General features: G+C 44.1%; 1 protein-coding gene across 1 annotated transcript; it reads left to right on the top strand.

The window, feature by feature from the left end:
* Nucleotides 1-10,291: 10,291 nt before the first annotated feature.
* Nucleotides 10,292-12,847, top strand: KCNF1 (potassium voltage-gated channel modifier subfamily F member 1). The gene has a single exon (XM_083830415.1). The coding sequence runs from the start codon at nt 11,018-11,020 to the stop codon at nt 12,479-12,481; it is 1,464 nt and encodes a 487-aa protein (XP_083686541.1). The 5' UTR covers nt 10,292-11,017; the 3' UTR covers nt 12,482-12,847.
* Nucleotides 12,848-16,251: the final 3,404 nt, after the last annotated feature.

Raw genomic sequence — 16,251 nt, 5'->3', positions numbered from 1 at the left:
AAGAGCACTTTCATTACACCCCTGGGCTTCCCAAAGGTTTTATTAAGGACGTTCTTTCCTTTAGAAAAATGTACACATGGGGAGCAACTGAAGAGGATTCAAGTTTAATAAGATGAGAGGGGCTACAAAGAAAATAAAGACGACAGCCAGTAAATATCCATGTGGAGGATGTTGACTTTTTCTCTCGCCCTTGGGCTGAAGGTACAGAAAGTATCTTTTTCTCTTACAAATCCCATCTGTCATTTCTAATTTCTGAGGAAGGGTCTGCTAAAGAAAAGCAAAGAATGGCATGAGAATTAGAATTACTTGTGTTGTACATTGGAAATATAACTGATAATTTTTTTGACAGAGGAGGCTGATATTAGAAAACACAGTTCAGTTAAATTGAAAGTTGCCAAAATTTGCAGTAAAAGCACTTAATTGAGATATATCCTCATCTGGAAAGAAACTGTTTCCATAGTGTCATAATACATTTATCATGGTAGCTAAAATGTTTAATTTGAATTTGTCATTTCATTTCTTTTTATTTAGAAATTCTATTGCACTAATTGCATTGTATTTATTATAACACAATATTAGCATGATATATTTAGTATAGAGAATATAAATATTTTCATAATCTAAAATTTCAGTGTTGCTAACCTAAAGATAGTCCTATATTTAGATTTTTTAACATGCCTTTTTTCTTTCTCTTGTATCTCAATGAAATGTCAGAATATCAGAAATTCCTAGAAAATATTCAGTTTTCTGTACCAGTCTAGTTAAAATTAATTAATGTTAATCAATCCTGACAAAGAAAAAGTATACTTCAAGAGATGAATGAAGAAGAAATGCTAAATGGCTGATTACTAAATGGTTTGTCACAAGCTCTGAAACAGAAATGTCAAGCAGACCATGAAGATGGGGAGCAGCGTCCTAGTTCCCCAGCTGTGAGATCTAATGATTTATTTCTCTGTGCATATACATCAGTAATTTATTGCAAAAATTATAAAACATGCAAGACCTGATTTTGCTTTCAGTACACCAGTGAAAGAGCAATATAAGAGAAGAAACTAGACCTGTAATGATTATCAATAAATTATTTGGGATATTCATGGTTCTAACATTACTGTATATATTTTCAAATGAATAAAAGGTAAAATCCCTATGATGAGTCATTGCCATAGGCTTTTAAAATCTCATCCTTAAGCTGCAAAGCCCATTTCCAGGTGTAGGTAATTAATTCCCATACCATTTGGATGTGTAAGAACTGATAATTATGCATGCGTGTCACGTTTATGGGGATGTTTGCAACTAGCACCTGACTCTGAATGATTGTATCTATGTTTATTACAAACTAAAGGAAATCTGACAAAATTGATTAGAGATTTGAGATATTTTTATAAGACTAGGCAAATACTGGAGTATTTAACATAATTGGGCTAACATTTCAGATTTGACAAGCAGAAGGCACTACACTTTCTCTCCTGATGTAGGTGAATTTTAGAAAAAAAAAATAGGATGAATTTCTTCATGGAGAGGGTGGTGAAGCATTGGAAGGGGATGTGCAGGGAAGTGGTGGAGTCCCCATCCCCAGAGGTATTCAAGAGACGTGTGGACGTGGCACAGGGTTTAGTGATGGGACTCAGTAGGTCAGGTTGACGGCTGGACTTGATGATCCTGAAGGTCTTTTCCAACCGGGGTCATTCTATGAAACGATGTTCAGTGTAATCACAAACTTTCTGTTGGGATAGGAATTTTTATGTTCATGTATGGCATGTGTCCCAGTGATTTGTGGCAAAATGTAACTGTGGAAAGCCTGATCAGGTGGGTCATTGGTCTTCAGCTCTATTAGTTCATTGTCTCACTAACTGTGCACAGAAGCCTACTGAAAAAAAACAGAGGAGAAAAAACTGAGGCCAGAGCACATGGGAGATGTTTGCTGTTAAGGGAAGATTTCATATCACTGCTGGTATACGCAGGGACCCCTTTCTCAAGGTCACCCAAGAGAATTCACTGCAGCTACAGAGGGCAGTTGAAATGTTCCTGTCACCAGGACTGGGAGCCCTGACTGTCCTGAGATTAACCACCAGCAATTCGCAGTGAAGCTTAGCAAAAGCGATGAAGTCCTCATTACTCATCCGGACAGAACAATTGAAAATGTCACACAATGGCAATAAAGAGAAGGCTCAGCAGCAGCTCTCTCCATTCATCACTGAACTTCCTTTCATCTCCTTAGCCTTTTTTTTTTTTTTTTGAATAGGATATCTTGAATTCCATAATCTCGTCTTTGAGGACACTACGAGCACATACAATGAACTTACATTGTGTGCATTGCGTTGTTCGAGCAGGCTTGTGACTCTACCCTGAGCAAAGTGAATTAGTATGCAAAATGTCAATACAATGTTAAATTAAACAGCACATAGTAATGAAAGGCATTCAGTTTTGGTAAAGTAAAATGAAATCTTAACTGAGCAGAACCGATTATTGTGTAAAACAAAGGATAAAAGGTTTGACTCACCCATTGTCTAGACAAATCACTTAGAAACGTGGGTTGGCTTTAGAGCCATTCAGATAATATAAAAATGTATTTGTAATCTGTTTGCCAAATTAAAAGTGTTTTTTGATTTGACTTGTTTGCAAGCTGTGAAGAAATACGATGTGTTGCCAGACAGCTGAAGGAGAGTAGCAAGAAAGTAAACAACTTGACCAACGGTCAATAGTAGATCAAAGGTAAGGTCAGAAAATTATTTCTAACACACCATTTGTCCTTCAGAAAATGTAGTTCTGATTGACTTAAAATTCCTTGTAAATTCCACTTGAATTCAGCAAACTGTTTTGTTCAGTAAAGCTAAAGAACACGAGGGAAAATGGAGACGCTGAAATCAGTTTTCCAGGGTAGGTTCACACAGATATCTGGACTTTTTCAAAGGCAACAAGTGTAAGCACATGCTCCCCCATGCTTTTCAAAGTAGTCATTAGGCACTACGGGAAACCTAGTTTGATTTTCCTCTTTGTGTGATCTACAATGCAAAGGTTCACTGATAAAAAACCAACTTTAATCACCCCACATTTGCATGTTTTAATGCTTCCACTCAGCACAAGCTGTGCAAGCATGAAGCTGGTGAGGTGACACCACCTCCTCCAGTCCCAAATTGCCTTCAGCTGGGACTACAAGCATCATCTCTGTGCTGGTTGCTGACCAAGAGAGTAAGCCTGAAGAGCTTGCAGGTGGGGGGGCTCCTGCAGACAACTGTGCCACCAGCAGCAGGAAAGCATCAGTGAAGTGCTCCAGGGCATCCTGCAACAGCTCTCAGTCCTGCAGGATTTAATGAAGTAAAATGTTCACAGGACTCCTCCACGGGTACTGCAAGTGTAATTTCATATTTGTGAAGATGTGAACTCTGCCTCTACTACTGCCTATACACCTTCCTCTTCTGGTGTCCTGTAACACGGTGTGCTCATTGAAAGAAGGAAAATTATAACTATACTCACAAGAGCCTGTGAGAATTGCAGGCTCTTCTGAAACCTGTATTTTCCTCAGTGCTGCAATGTTTTCTAGGATCAATGAAAGTATTTTATTTTTTATTACTGTTACAGCACACTGATGAAATGTTTTCCATGTTTTGTTGTTGTTGTTTGTTTTGTTTTTTACTGTTTCCTTTACAGCTTCTTCACACTAGAAAATGTTTTCCTATTTTCCTGCTTTCTAAGCACACAAATCAGAGTGCTTTTGATTATGTTTACTGAGAATTATTTGATCATATTCCTTATTTTCATTGCCCACAATAAAAATATTAGTTCATATAAAAAGCCTCTATTGTGAAATGGTGCACACTAAGCCATTACACATGCTCTCCTTGTGCAGAATTAAGAGCAATAGCTTGGGCAAAGAATTATTAATCACTGTTCAAACTCCAAACACAGTAAAAGGCAGTGGAGTTGGATTTTTTTAAAGCAATCATATTCAAATAGAAGCACAGTGATCCCTCCCAACCTCTTGCCCAACAGGACTTAGAAAATGACTTCTCATCTTAGCTGCTGAACCATAGCCAACAGGTTGCCCGTTGCCACCTCCCTCCTTGTCACCACAATCCTGGTCTTTCCTGTGAGTCAAATACTGTGAACTACACGAGTCAGTAGTGATGGAAGTATGCACCTTTCGGAAAGCCAGCCCAGTCACTTCCCCAGTGCCACTGCCAAAAGCAGTCTTGCATGCGCCCCAGTAACGTTTGCATCTCTTTGAGGATGGCTGGGATGCCCTTGCTCAGCCTGGCAAGCAGCAACACCAGCACAACACGGGTCCTTTGAGAAATTGTGCAGCATGTCGTGATAAAAGTCACCAGCAGATTTGCAGAGCCAAGCACTCATAAACTGGAAGATGCCAAAGCTGAGGTCACGCGTGCAAGTTGTATCCACTGGCCTTGTGAATATTCATTATGATGTGGCCCCTAATTACAGGAGCACACACGATTTTTGGACACTAAATGCCAGAAAAATTCTAGTTTAAGTAATTCTTAATTTTTAAGCCATTGTCTATGCAGCTGTAAGATCAGTCTTGTCACCTACTTTTTCTCTTTTCTGTGTGTATGCAGCATTCAAAGGGAGATATAATAATAACTGAGAGCTTTTGATGACAGTATCTACGAGCAGAAAGCAGACTTTCAGTCCTTCCTTAAAGCATGGTGACTGAAAACAAGACATGGTCTTTTAAAGTTTTACAGCCCCTCCAGTTCTCATCCTATTCAAGATTCACCAATATGCTTAATTTGAACGCAGCTGTTAGGTTCTTGCAGTGGAGGCTGCATCGTATTTATTTAAAGCCATTTACATTAAGTCAGAGATTTAGCTTGTCCCCTGAGTGGTCGCTTAAAGCAGGTTTAATTGTATGCAAAAATAGACTCATTAAAGTCAAATGGAAAGCAAGGCCAATTAAAATTTACAGCAAGCTATTACCCATCTTTTAATAAGGAATTAATTAAAAGATCTGCTAGAACAAATTGGCTGGGTATGTATAAATTTTGTACTTGAAAAAGAACCAGTGTACCTAAGAGAAGGGAAAAGAAACTAGGAAAGGACTTGTTGGATCTGAAGTAATAGTCATGGACAAATATGTGAATGTGCCAGAGACAAGGACACATAAAGCCAGATGCATAAGGTGAAGTTATTCTGAAATACCCATCTCAGTTCAGATGGTTCATAATCTCTTGCTTTTGACATATCAACCTGAAAGATACATTTTAGGTGTACTAAAAAATGTAGATTTGTTTTCACTTGCTTTGCATGTGACGGAGCCCTTCTTTTCCCTTATCAAGGGATCGGAAAGACTCACCCATTGCCAGAAATATCTGCTGGTGATGGATGTGTTTCATGCTGAGGCTCAGGCTCCCTCCATTAGGCTGTGGCTATATACACACACACAAGACCACAAGCGGTCAGGAGGGTTTCCTGTTAGAGTGTGCCCACAAGACACCTCTCCCACACGCACCATGGTGCTACCATCCATGAAAGCAAGTCGTGCACTGTTGTCCTTCAGATGTGGTGGGTACTTGTACAGGGTTGGGCTCTGGTGGTGTGGGAATGGCCCTGGGTGAAAGGGAAGGCCACACGACTTTTTCTCATAGAGAGCTAAAATGGCCGGCTCTGTCGCAGAGCAATCTGTAAGGATAAAAGAAGATATGATTTGAAAATGGATTTGCTATAGTGGGCTACAAACAATAAAACAGCACATTGCATTAGCTGGATTCATTTTCCAAAGAGAACATGCTGGATGGTCAGTGGTGTGTGAGAGTTTTTTTGCTAACTGCTAGAAGCCGTCTTAGATTTGGAAACCCTGAAGAATTTTGAAAGCAGTCTTTCAAGCTCCTCTGATTAAAGCCAGCTGTAATACAGGGATCAGAGTAGCTGCTCTGGATGATCTGTTCTATCTGAAGCCCAAGAAGATATTGCTCATTGATCCTTTTTTTTCTGGATTATCTGCCTCTCGTTTCTGGTAATTGGTGTGAAGTAATTATATGGTGCTTCCCCTACACAGAACCTTGTGCTATCTGCCATCAAAGCAGTGTCTGTGCAGCTGCAATATTTATCCCCAAAATACCCCAAGGAAAGAAGGAAGACTAAGATATTTCCATTCTTTGTTCTTTTGGTCTCTGATTGACTTTTCTATGGTATTTTCATGACATGCACTTGTCTTGAGCAGCTTCCCGTGGTTTGCATCTTTCTATTTAGGTTGGATATCAGTAAGAATTTATTCATGGAAAGGTTGGCTAGGCATTGGAATAAGCTGCCCAGGGAGGTGGTGGACTAGCCATCCATGAAGATATTTAAGAAAGGTAGATGTGGTGCTTAGGGACATGGTTTAGCAGTGGATTTGTTGTGTTAGGTGGATAGTTGGACTTGATGATCTTAATTGTCTTTTCCAACCTAAATTATTCTATGATTCTACCTGAAAATAAGTTGTGTTTTAGGTGTTGAGGTCTCTTGCGGGATCCACCACAGTTCCAGTCTTGTGGGTGTTTTTTGAAAAACATACATGATGAAGCAGAAGTGTGTGGTTATATTGAGCAGGAAGGGGTTATACTGAGTAGATGGAAATTATATAGAGTAGGAACCATGATCATCCCAAACCTGCCGTGAGTTCTGCAGTCTCTGAAGGCCACACGACTGTGTCTGGCTTGGAAATCATAGTACCAGAAAAGAAGGTGCCCAGTGGCAGCAGGTGACTGAGCTCACCTCTCCACACGGACTCTGACCTTATCTCCCCAGGGCTGGCTTCTCATCCACTGGCTCCCCTTCACTCACTGGTACTGCCCGTAGCTCCATGGGGGAGCAGCTGGGTGCATCATCCATCTGGGTGTTGGGATCACAGAATGAGCTAGACCAAACCACAAGACGAGTAAGCCCTCTTCCAAGACTGGCCCAAAGCCCAGCGGTGGAGGCCCTAACCGGGTGAAGGACCTGGTGCTGCCGGGGAGCTGTATCAGAGCTTCTCCTACACCTTGTGGAACAAGGTCCCTGGGGGCCCAAGCCCTCCAGGAGAACCCAGCAATCCAGGATGTTGCCCTCCTGAGCCCTTCCCTCAGGCTGCAGGTTTTGAGGTCCAGCCGAGCATCCTCCTTCTCCCTGAAGGAACGAGTCAGAACCACTGCCAAAACTTAGCACATCTGCACAGGTTGTTCTGAGACAAGAAAACGATGTTGAAAGGAGCCACTCCCTTGTTTCTCATCTGGCCTGTAGAAATTCAGTTCCCAGCTCGCATTGCTTCCAGCAGAGGTGGAGCATGGCTTGACCTGTTTGTCCAATCCCAATAAATCAGCAGGATTTGGATTTTGAAGCCCTAATACTTGAAGTAAACTGCTCCTAAATGAGTTGCAGGGCATTAATTATCTACTGAAATTATTAGATCAGAGAAGCTCTATTTTCACAGATAAAAAAAATGAATTAAATTAGTGAAAGAATTTTTTTACTGCAAGTCATTCATTCAGTTGTTGTTTGCTGCTGTGCGATAAATCTGATAAAAAACATTTGTCAAGTAAGCTTGTTTTGCTCTTTTCAGCTACGAAAACAAAATCTTAATTCATTATGATTTTTCCTGACCCTCTCTTTGGATCATTTTAAAATGCAACCAGATCGCTAAAGCTTGACAGTAATGCCGAAAGGTGTAAAGAGCTCTGAAAAGGTGCAAGACAAGGGAGAATAAAGCACAAGGATTTTAGCAGCCGCATAAGTAAAGTCTTTATAAGGACTGATCTGGCATTTCAAAAATAGTTTCTTTCCAACCTTTCAAGAATGTGCTGAGATTTATCATTTGAGAGGAGCTGATTTCACCTTTCAAGCTGAACAATGTGCGTGCTAATCCTGCACAAGTATTTTGTAGGTGTTTGTTCTGTAAAATTACACTGGTGGTGGGAAGACTTTTTGGAAGTGAAGGTGGTGCTTTCCAGGGCGGTCATGGTGGACTGTACCCTGACTTGTTCTTGCTACCTGGAGAATAGCCAGAAGATCACTGTTATGAATCACTGATCACATAGAGTAGGTGTCTGAGGCAGTCAGATCTGAAGCTGAGAGCCTAAAGAGCCTGTTTCCATACACTGATGCAGCCTGACAACATTTTAAAGCTAACTATCCCAAATCTTAGCTTTATTTTGAAAGAGCTGGTAGCCAGGAACCTCATCCACATATTCCCCTGGGCAAGCATGTCACTGCTATTGTCATCTTAAAATGTATCGTGCTAAAATCTAGCTAAAACGTTCATGGTAGTGGGCAAGGAAATCCCATTCCAGTGTATGATTAGCTGGGTAAATATTTACTGCTGAGCCCATAAATAGTTTTTTTATTTGTTTATTTTATTTTTTTTTTCCAGATCTGCTAGGTATTTCTCTTGGCCCAAGAAGCTTGAAAGTCTCAGTAAACATATATGAGCCTGAAAAAAAAAATCAAGTTACACCTCATGTTATTTCTACACTGTCATACTGTCAGGAGCACCAGAGGTGGCACAGACCTCCAAGGACTAAGAAATGTGGCTCAGGTGCAGGCTGGTAGGTGTTTTCCTGGGACTGTCACTTGAATAAGGCATCCAGCCTCTGCTCTTACTGTTCCTTGTCCTCTGTGCTAATCTGCAGCATGGATATGAATGACATAGCCCAGGCATTTGAAGAAGATGACGGAGCTGTAGTTCATGCACACCCTCACTGGGTGACTGGGTGTTACATTTACTGTGTGGCTGTAACAGAGCAGCAAGAATGCACTTCCCCTGGGCTTCAGGTTTTGCTCTATAAATTGGTGCACGGATGTGTGACAGACAGTGAGAAAGGACTTTGCTCCTGTATTTCACAGGTTTCCTGAATTCACCTCTGCCTTCGCATGTTTTCACTCTCCTCCCTCCTGCGAGAGCTCAGGGACAAGGAAGGTCACTGCAAGGTCTGGAAGGGGCTGGGCCAGTGCTTTGCCTGTGTGTCTCCCAGAGCCTGAACTGTCTCCAGGGTGCCGTAAGGCCCTCGGGGCTACGTGCATGCTCCATGCCAGGATGAGGTCCAGCACATGACTCTCATCAATCCCCCACAAGTGGAAATCACAGAATCATTAAGGTTGGAAAAGACCTCCAAGATCATCTGGTCCAACCATCACCCTGCTACCAATGTCACCCACTAAACCATGTCCCTAAGCACCACGTCCAGCCTTTTCTTGAACGCCCCCAGGGGCGGTGACTCCACCACCTCCCTGGGCAACCCGTCCCAATGCCTGACTGCTCTTTCTGAGAAGAAATGTCTCCTCATTTCCAACCTGAAACAGGGCACAGGGTGCCCCCCAGGGTTCCCCTCGCTGGGTGGCACGATGACGGTGGGTACATCACAGCTACCACCTTTCTATGGACGCAAGCCTAGAGGAGCAAAACTGTCACTTGGGTTGGCACCTCGCTATTCCCCTCCACTTACGAGCTTTTCAGAGGCCAGTAAATGGGCAAAGGCCAAAACCTACTGAAGCTGACCACTCTGCTGTGGCCAGAAGCAGTTCACTAATCACCTGTGGGGTTTGCAGGATCAGAGTCCTCCGAACTCACTAAAATGAAAGGACAATCAGATTTAAGGACAATAAAAGCAAAGACAAGAGCATGGTGATGGGCCTACCTGCACGTCGGGGTCCAGGGAGCATGTGTCCATCAGATGCTGAATTTGGAGAAAGCAAAAGGAAAGGGGAGTGCTTGCTCTTTCACTCCTGTTTATGTGCTGTACGAGGTGCAGAGCACTATTGCTGGTAAGCAGCATTCACTGAGAAGCCATCACAGGGATCGTAAAGCACTCAGACACTCCTCGGGGTCAGTTGACCGCAGATCCAGAAAACACAGCTTAAAACGAGGACACGGACCTTTAGGAAAAGTGCACAGCATGCACAGAAAGTTTTGCCCTGTCGCTGCAGTGAAAACTTCACGGTCCCTGTTCGGTTCTCAGTGGCATGGTTACAAACCTACAGTAACTCAGTGTCCTGACAGGGAATTACTCTAGACTTGCACGAGTTCCTCTGAGAGCAAGATTTATGCTTTGTATTTGTTCCAAAACACCATATATTTTTTTTTTCTCTGACTTGTGCCATCAGAAGAAATTGTCTTTCCCGCAGAAGTGCTGCACCACGGCTCTCAATTACTTAGAGATCCTCATGCTTTGTGTTTGATTTCTAAAAAAAACAAACAAAAACAACAACAACAACAACAAACAAACAAACAAACAAAAACATTTATACAAAATCGTTCAAGTGCACGACAGCTTAGAAGCACCTCGTTTTACAGCCGGGCAGGCTTATAAATAGCCGAGCTGTGCTTTGTGTGCAGCTGGTGCTTTGCTGGGTTTGGCCAGAAGAGGGTAGGGTTGGGAAAGGAGCTCGCAGCCCTATTGTGTTGGGAAACAGCAACGGGAAAACAAGCCCAAGTTTCTCCTCTGCACGCTTGCACCGACCGGGTGCGAGAGTCAGCAGACAAACTCTGGAAGACCCTAAAGTAAAAAGAGAGCGGAAAGAGAGAACCCAATTAAAAAGCAGCTTTCTAGGGAAGTCTGTGGCACCGAAGAGGGAACCAGCAACAGTTTTCTGTGGGCTCACCCCGCCGATGGTCTCCCCGAGAACTGTCAGTCACTTTGCATTAATCAGAGCACAGGATTTATTTCTCGGCCGTGACTTCCAACCTGTGAATAAATAGCACTTTAGAGAGAGAATGGGACCTGAAAAGACTCTCGAGCACTGAGCAGAGGGGTGAGTTTTGCTGAATGGTTTCTTCTCTTTCAAATCTGCTGGAGCTTTCTAACCTCCTGCTTTCAGGCACGGCAGCCCGATGACTTGTCTTTTCACTGCAGCTTGTTGCATACCTCACCAGGCTTTCGTGACCGCAGGTTTGTTTCTGTAGCCTTTCCCACCACGACTCCAGGTCAGCCTGGTAACGTTTGCAACAGAGCTGACCTGGTGCCGATCTGCTTTCATGAGAAATTAAACCCACAAAGCTTTGAAACCAAACAGCGGGCTAAAAATAAGATAAAAATCCAATACAATTAAAATGGCAGGTGACTCTCGGTTTCCAGATGTGGACACTGATGTCTCAGAAAGGAATGAAGAGACGGAGATTGTAGTCAATGTCGGTGGGGTGAGGCAGGTGTTCTACGGAGATAACCTGAATCAGTACCCAGAAACGCGGCTGGCAGAGCTGATCAACTGCTTATCGGGGGGATACGATAGCATATTCTCCCTCTGCGATGACTACGATCCCGGAAAGAGGGAGTTTTACTTTGACAGAGATCCAGATGCTTTCAAATGCATTATCGACGTGTACTACTTTGGGGAAATTCACATGAAGAAAGGAATATGCCCCATCTGCTTCAAGAACGAGATGGAATTTTGGAAAGTGGATCTTAAATTTTTGGATGACTGCTGCAAAACCCATCTGAGTGAAAAAAAGGAGGAACTGGAGGAAATAGCCCGAAGAGTGCAACTGATTCTGGATGACTTGGGAGTAGATGCCTCCGAAAGTCGCTGGAAAAGATGTCAAAAATACATCTGGAAATTCTTGGAGAAGCCAGAATCGTCCTACCCGGCTCGAGTGATTGCCGTTCTGTCCTTTCTGTTTATTTTGATCTCCTCTGTTGTGATGTGTGTGGGGACCATCCCAGACATGCAGGTCACAGATGCAGAGGGGAATCGCGTGGAGCACCCGACCCTGGACAGCATAGAGACAGCCTGTATAGGCTGGTTTACCATGGAGTACGTGCTGAGGCTCATCTCCTCGCCAAATAAACTCCATTTCGCTCTGTCTTTCATGAACATAGTCGATGTGCTGGCGATACTCCCTTTCTATGTCAGCCTCACCTTGACCCACCTGGGAGCCAAGCTGATGGAGCTGAGCAACGTCCAGCAGGCTGTCCAGGCGCTGCGCATCATGAGGATTGCGAGGATTTTCAAGCTTGCACGGCACTCCTCGGGGCTCCAGACTCTAACCTATGCTCTGAAACGCAGCTTTAAGGAGCTAGGACTGCTCCTCATGTACCTAGCTGTTGGGATCTTTGTCTTTTCTGCCCTGGGTTATACCATGGAGCAAAGTCACCCTGAAACCTTATTTAAAAGCATCCCTCAGTCATTTTGGTGGGCAATCATTACCATGACCACAGTTGGGTATGGAGACATATACCCTAAAACAACACTAGGGAAACTGAATGCTGCCATCAGTTTTCTTTGCGGGGTGATAGCCATTGCCCTTCCCATCCACCCCATCATTAACAACTTTGTCAGGTATTACAACAAACAGAGGGTTTTAGAAACAGCTGCCAAGCACGAATTGGAGCTGATGGAGCTAAACTCGGCCGAGGGGAAAGCCGCAAGCTCCAAAAGCGAATTTGAAGGTCTTGTGAGGGAGGGCAAGGAGGGTCCTTTTTATAGCAGCAGGCTAAAAGTTTCCCACAGTGACACCTTTATTCATCTCCTGTCAGAAGAGAAACACTATAGGACCAGGCTTCAAAGCTGCAAATAAACTGTGAGCTGCTGTCAGCGCTAAGCTCTGGACGGGGACAACCTGACGATCAGCTACGGAAAGGACGCGAGGGATCTGTCAGAGTTGGGAGGGAGCACTGCTTTGCTTTTCCAATGTGAACGCAAATTAACCCTGGTACCTCCATCAGCAGTTGGTAAGACTTTGCTGTTATTACCCCAAATAAAATAGTAGGACTCCATTGGAATCAGGCTGCTTTATGATAAATGCATTCTGACAAAAACCATTTGTAACCATTTTAGAGACTGAAAAGTCCTTCCTGGCCGGTAAATGTTCAGTGATCTGAATGTGCAGCATTGCCAAACCAGAACTCTGTACCTATAACAATAAAGAACAACATCGCACCGAGCATGTCTTCCGGGCTGTGTTCAATGCCTTTGCAGCTAGGAAATCCATTCCCTAAGAAATTAAAGCAATCTCTCACCCATAATAGATTCAGGTTTATAGCAAAATGTTACAAGCAGTTTCAGCCTAGAGATATTGAAAGCATGAGCGTATGCCATGTGCAGAATAAAACAGGTAATGCATCATTTCATTTTTGTAAAATGTACCTTAGGGTTGACTTTTTGGATGTGTTCCTGTTTCTAGAAAAAAAAAAAAGTAACTTTAAACAGTACCCAAAGCTATTTTTTTTTTTTGGCAATGATGTAAACCAGAATCCATGTACTTTAAGAAGGAAAAGAAATAAATGTTTGTTCTAGCTTAAATACAACATCATGATTTATGGTTGCAAGGATCTTTCAGGAAGGCTTTATACTCAGGTAAGTTTCAAAACTGTAAGTTAATTTGTAATATTTTTACTTCACTATTAAAGCGAGAGAAGTTTATAGGGGAGTTAAGTTGAGGTACTTCTAAACAGGAAAGTTTAGCTCTTTGAAAGTAAGTGTAGAGATAGTTTCAGTAGAAGTAGTATCGTTTCCAGCTGATTTATGCTAAAAGTATCTATCCAAATGAGCATATTACTAAGTTATTAAAAAAAAAAGGCACTAAAAAGACACACACATAACTCAGCACATTCCACCCCTACAATAACTGTATGGTTCTGTGAATGTTAGTTTACAGAGGTAATTGCACTAACTAATCACTGCCTTATTAATCAGAATATTGATCAACACTGGTGCATAACTACTACCCATTCCAAAAGCAAGCGGTTTCCACATGTGCCTTCATTTGGCTTGAGTAATGAGTGCAATGAATGGGTCGGCTTTCTACAGGAGAAATGCATTGAAACTAGGAGTTGCACCGGCTTAATCGGGAGGGGAGATCTGGCACACAGGTGCATTTATGTACATTAAAAGTAGGATCCCAGATGATAAAAGGACTAAGGAGGCTGTCCTTATTTGTCCCCTGTTGTGCCAAGCAGCCCCTTGTCCAGGTGGAATACAGCATGACCTGGGCAGATCATGCCTGAGACCTCCAGGCAGGTCCTTGGGACTCTTTTTCCAGGGACTTGGGCAAGTGATGGGGCTGTGGCACCTCTCCCCTGCAGCAAGAGGAGAGGAGCAGAGATGCAGGGTGGGCTCTGTACTCTCTGCTGGCACCTTGCTCACCCCTGGGCTCTAGCAGAGAGGCACATGTCCGCTGGCCATGGATATCCTTTCCAGTGGCACCATGGGTGTGAGGGGAATTGATGGTCTATGCAGAGTGCACAGAGAGCCTCTTGCTCTCCTCAACCACCTCCACCACCCCTCCGCAGCAGAGGCAGGGCCCCTGAGGCTCTTTCCCTCCCATGCCCTTGCTTCCAAACCGCTCCTGATTATAGGGCAATTTCAAGCTTGAGTTTTGAAGCTGGCTTTGTTTTCCCTTCTGTGATTACAGGGGGATTATGCAGAGCTGAAAGGCACTCTTTGGGTAGCTCTGGGGATTCCATATCTCTCGCAGCAAAAGCAAGGAGGGGGCAGAGCAGTGGGAATAGACGTGTCCTACTGGGAAGGCAGTTGGGTTTGGGGCCAGGAGTGCAGGTCTCCTGCCATGGAAATGTCCCCTGGCATCTCCCAGGCTGAAGTCCATGCCCAGTGCTGCCCCTCACACCCTGAGATGCTCACCTCCATGGACACCTCCTTTGTATCCCTGTGCCAGACCTACCATCTCCTTCCCCAAACCCTTTATCATGTCCTTTCTTAAATCCCCCCACCAAGTGATGCAGTTCAAAGAAACCCTTTCTGTACCAGAATCCTCCATCAACCTTTGTCCCAGGTTGTCTTGACCAACACCCCAACCCAACCAAGTGCCCCAGCATCCCTTCACCCCCATCCTCCCCTCCACATCCCAGCTCTCAGCCTCTAGACCTGCTCTGAATCCTTCTGGTCAGCTGGGACTTGTTTCTGGCTTGCCACCAGTCTCCTGGCTGCCCAGCCAGGACCATAGCTGGCTCTCACCAGAAGGGCAAGATCGTACCCCTCACTCTCCTGGGGACTTCCAGGACACGAGTGTGGTCCGCAGCCACCAAAAATCAACTCGTGGGAAGGGTGTTAAGGATGGGAGAAGAGGAAAAGTAATGGAGCAGTGCCAGCCCCAGCCACATGCCTCATTTGTCATGGGGATATTAAATCTTTCTGACTTCTCTCATGACATGCAGAGGATGGCTGGGAGTGAATTAAGTTAGCAAAAGTGCTTTCCTGAGTGAGGAAAGCACTATATAAATGCTAAGTAATATGTTTAGCACTGCAGCTACTAAATCCTCACTGTTGTGCTTGGCAATATATTTAATGCGATGTTAAATAAGAAATGAACTTCTTTTATCAGAAATAACTTTAGTGCCAAATTTCTCCAATAAGCTATGCCTTTGAGCACATGAGTCTGTTTAAGCACGGGAAAAGCTTTGGGGTGACCTTGGTGCCACTCATGCCCAGGCAGGTCCCAGGCCAGGCTCCATGCAGTCTGCTGCACAGGGGGCTGTATTTGTGGGATTTTTTGTGTGCAAGGTGTGTTTTGGTAAAACATATACATGTTTTATATATATGTGTGGGTAAGCAGCAGAGATCCGTGCCTGTTTGCTTTATCCGTGCTGCAGGAGCCCCTGGGGAGATTCAGGCAGTGGGGAACAGGGCAGGCTGGCAGCACACAGGGGGACTACGGGTGCGCAGGGTTTCTAACACAGTGGTACCCTGATGGAAGATAGCCAGAGGCTTTCTGGGGACACAGGGGACATGCCTCTTGTAGACCAAGAAGCTACCATAAAGCACTGGCTTTGGAACTGGGGCCGGAGGCCAGGCTCTGCCCCACAGGACGGAGTGAGATAGAGGACATCTGTTTTCACATCGTTTTCAATAATCTGCATCACCCAGCAGGGCTGCTCTCCCTTTATTACCAGTTAATCTGAAAAAAACAGGATTTAAAAGACTGGAAGGCTTGGGATGGGGTCATGGCAAGTGTTTGTACTGCCCCCGGTACCATCCAAAGGCTCTGGATGAGTCAGGGTCCCCTGGCTCTTAGACATACGATGCTTTCAAGTGCAAAACTAGCACCAGTCCTGAAGTATTTTCAAGGGGAAAACTGCATCATGCTTGGTGCAGGAGGCCCCTTCCCTGTGGGTGAGGTGGGCAGAGGCTGCACCAGGCCCGTCCACCAGCTGCTTTCCCAGGTTTGGCTTTTCCCAAATGCTTTATGGACAAGTTTCCCTGTTAAATGATGCAAAACACTGCAAGGCTCTGGTTCCCAAGGGGTTGCTTAGACTGAGGGTCTAATTCCTCTTTGCTTTAAAAACTGCCCTATTAGTAGCACCCCAGGGTAGAGCAAATTCCCCACTGGTG

The sequence above is a fragment of the Anser anser genome (genome assembly GCF_964211835.1).
Source record: "Anser anser genome assembly, chromosome: 3".
Taxonomy (NCBI): Eukaryota; Metazoa; Chordata; class Aves; order Anseriformes; family Anatidae; genus Anser; species Anser anser.
The sequence above is the reverse complement of the archived record's forward strand: the minus strand, read 5'-3'. Positions and strand labels throughout refer to the sequence as shown.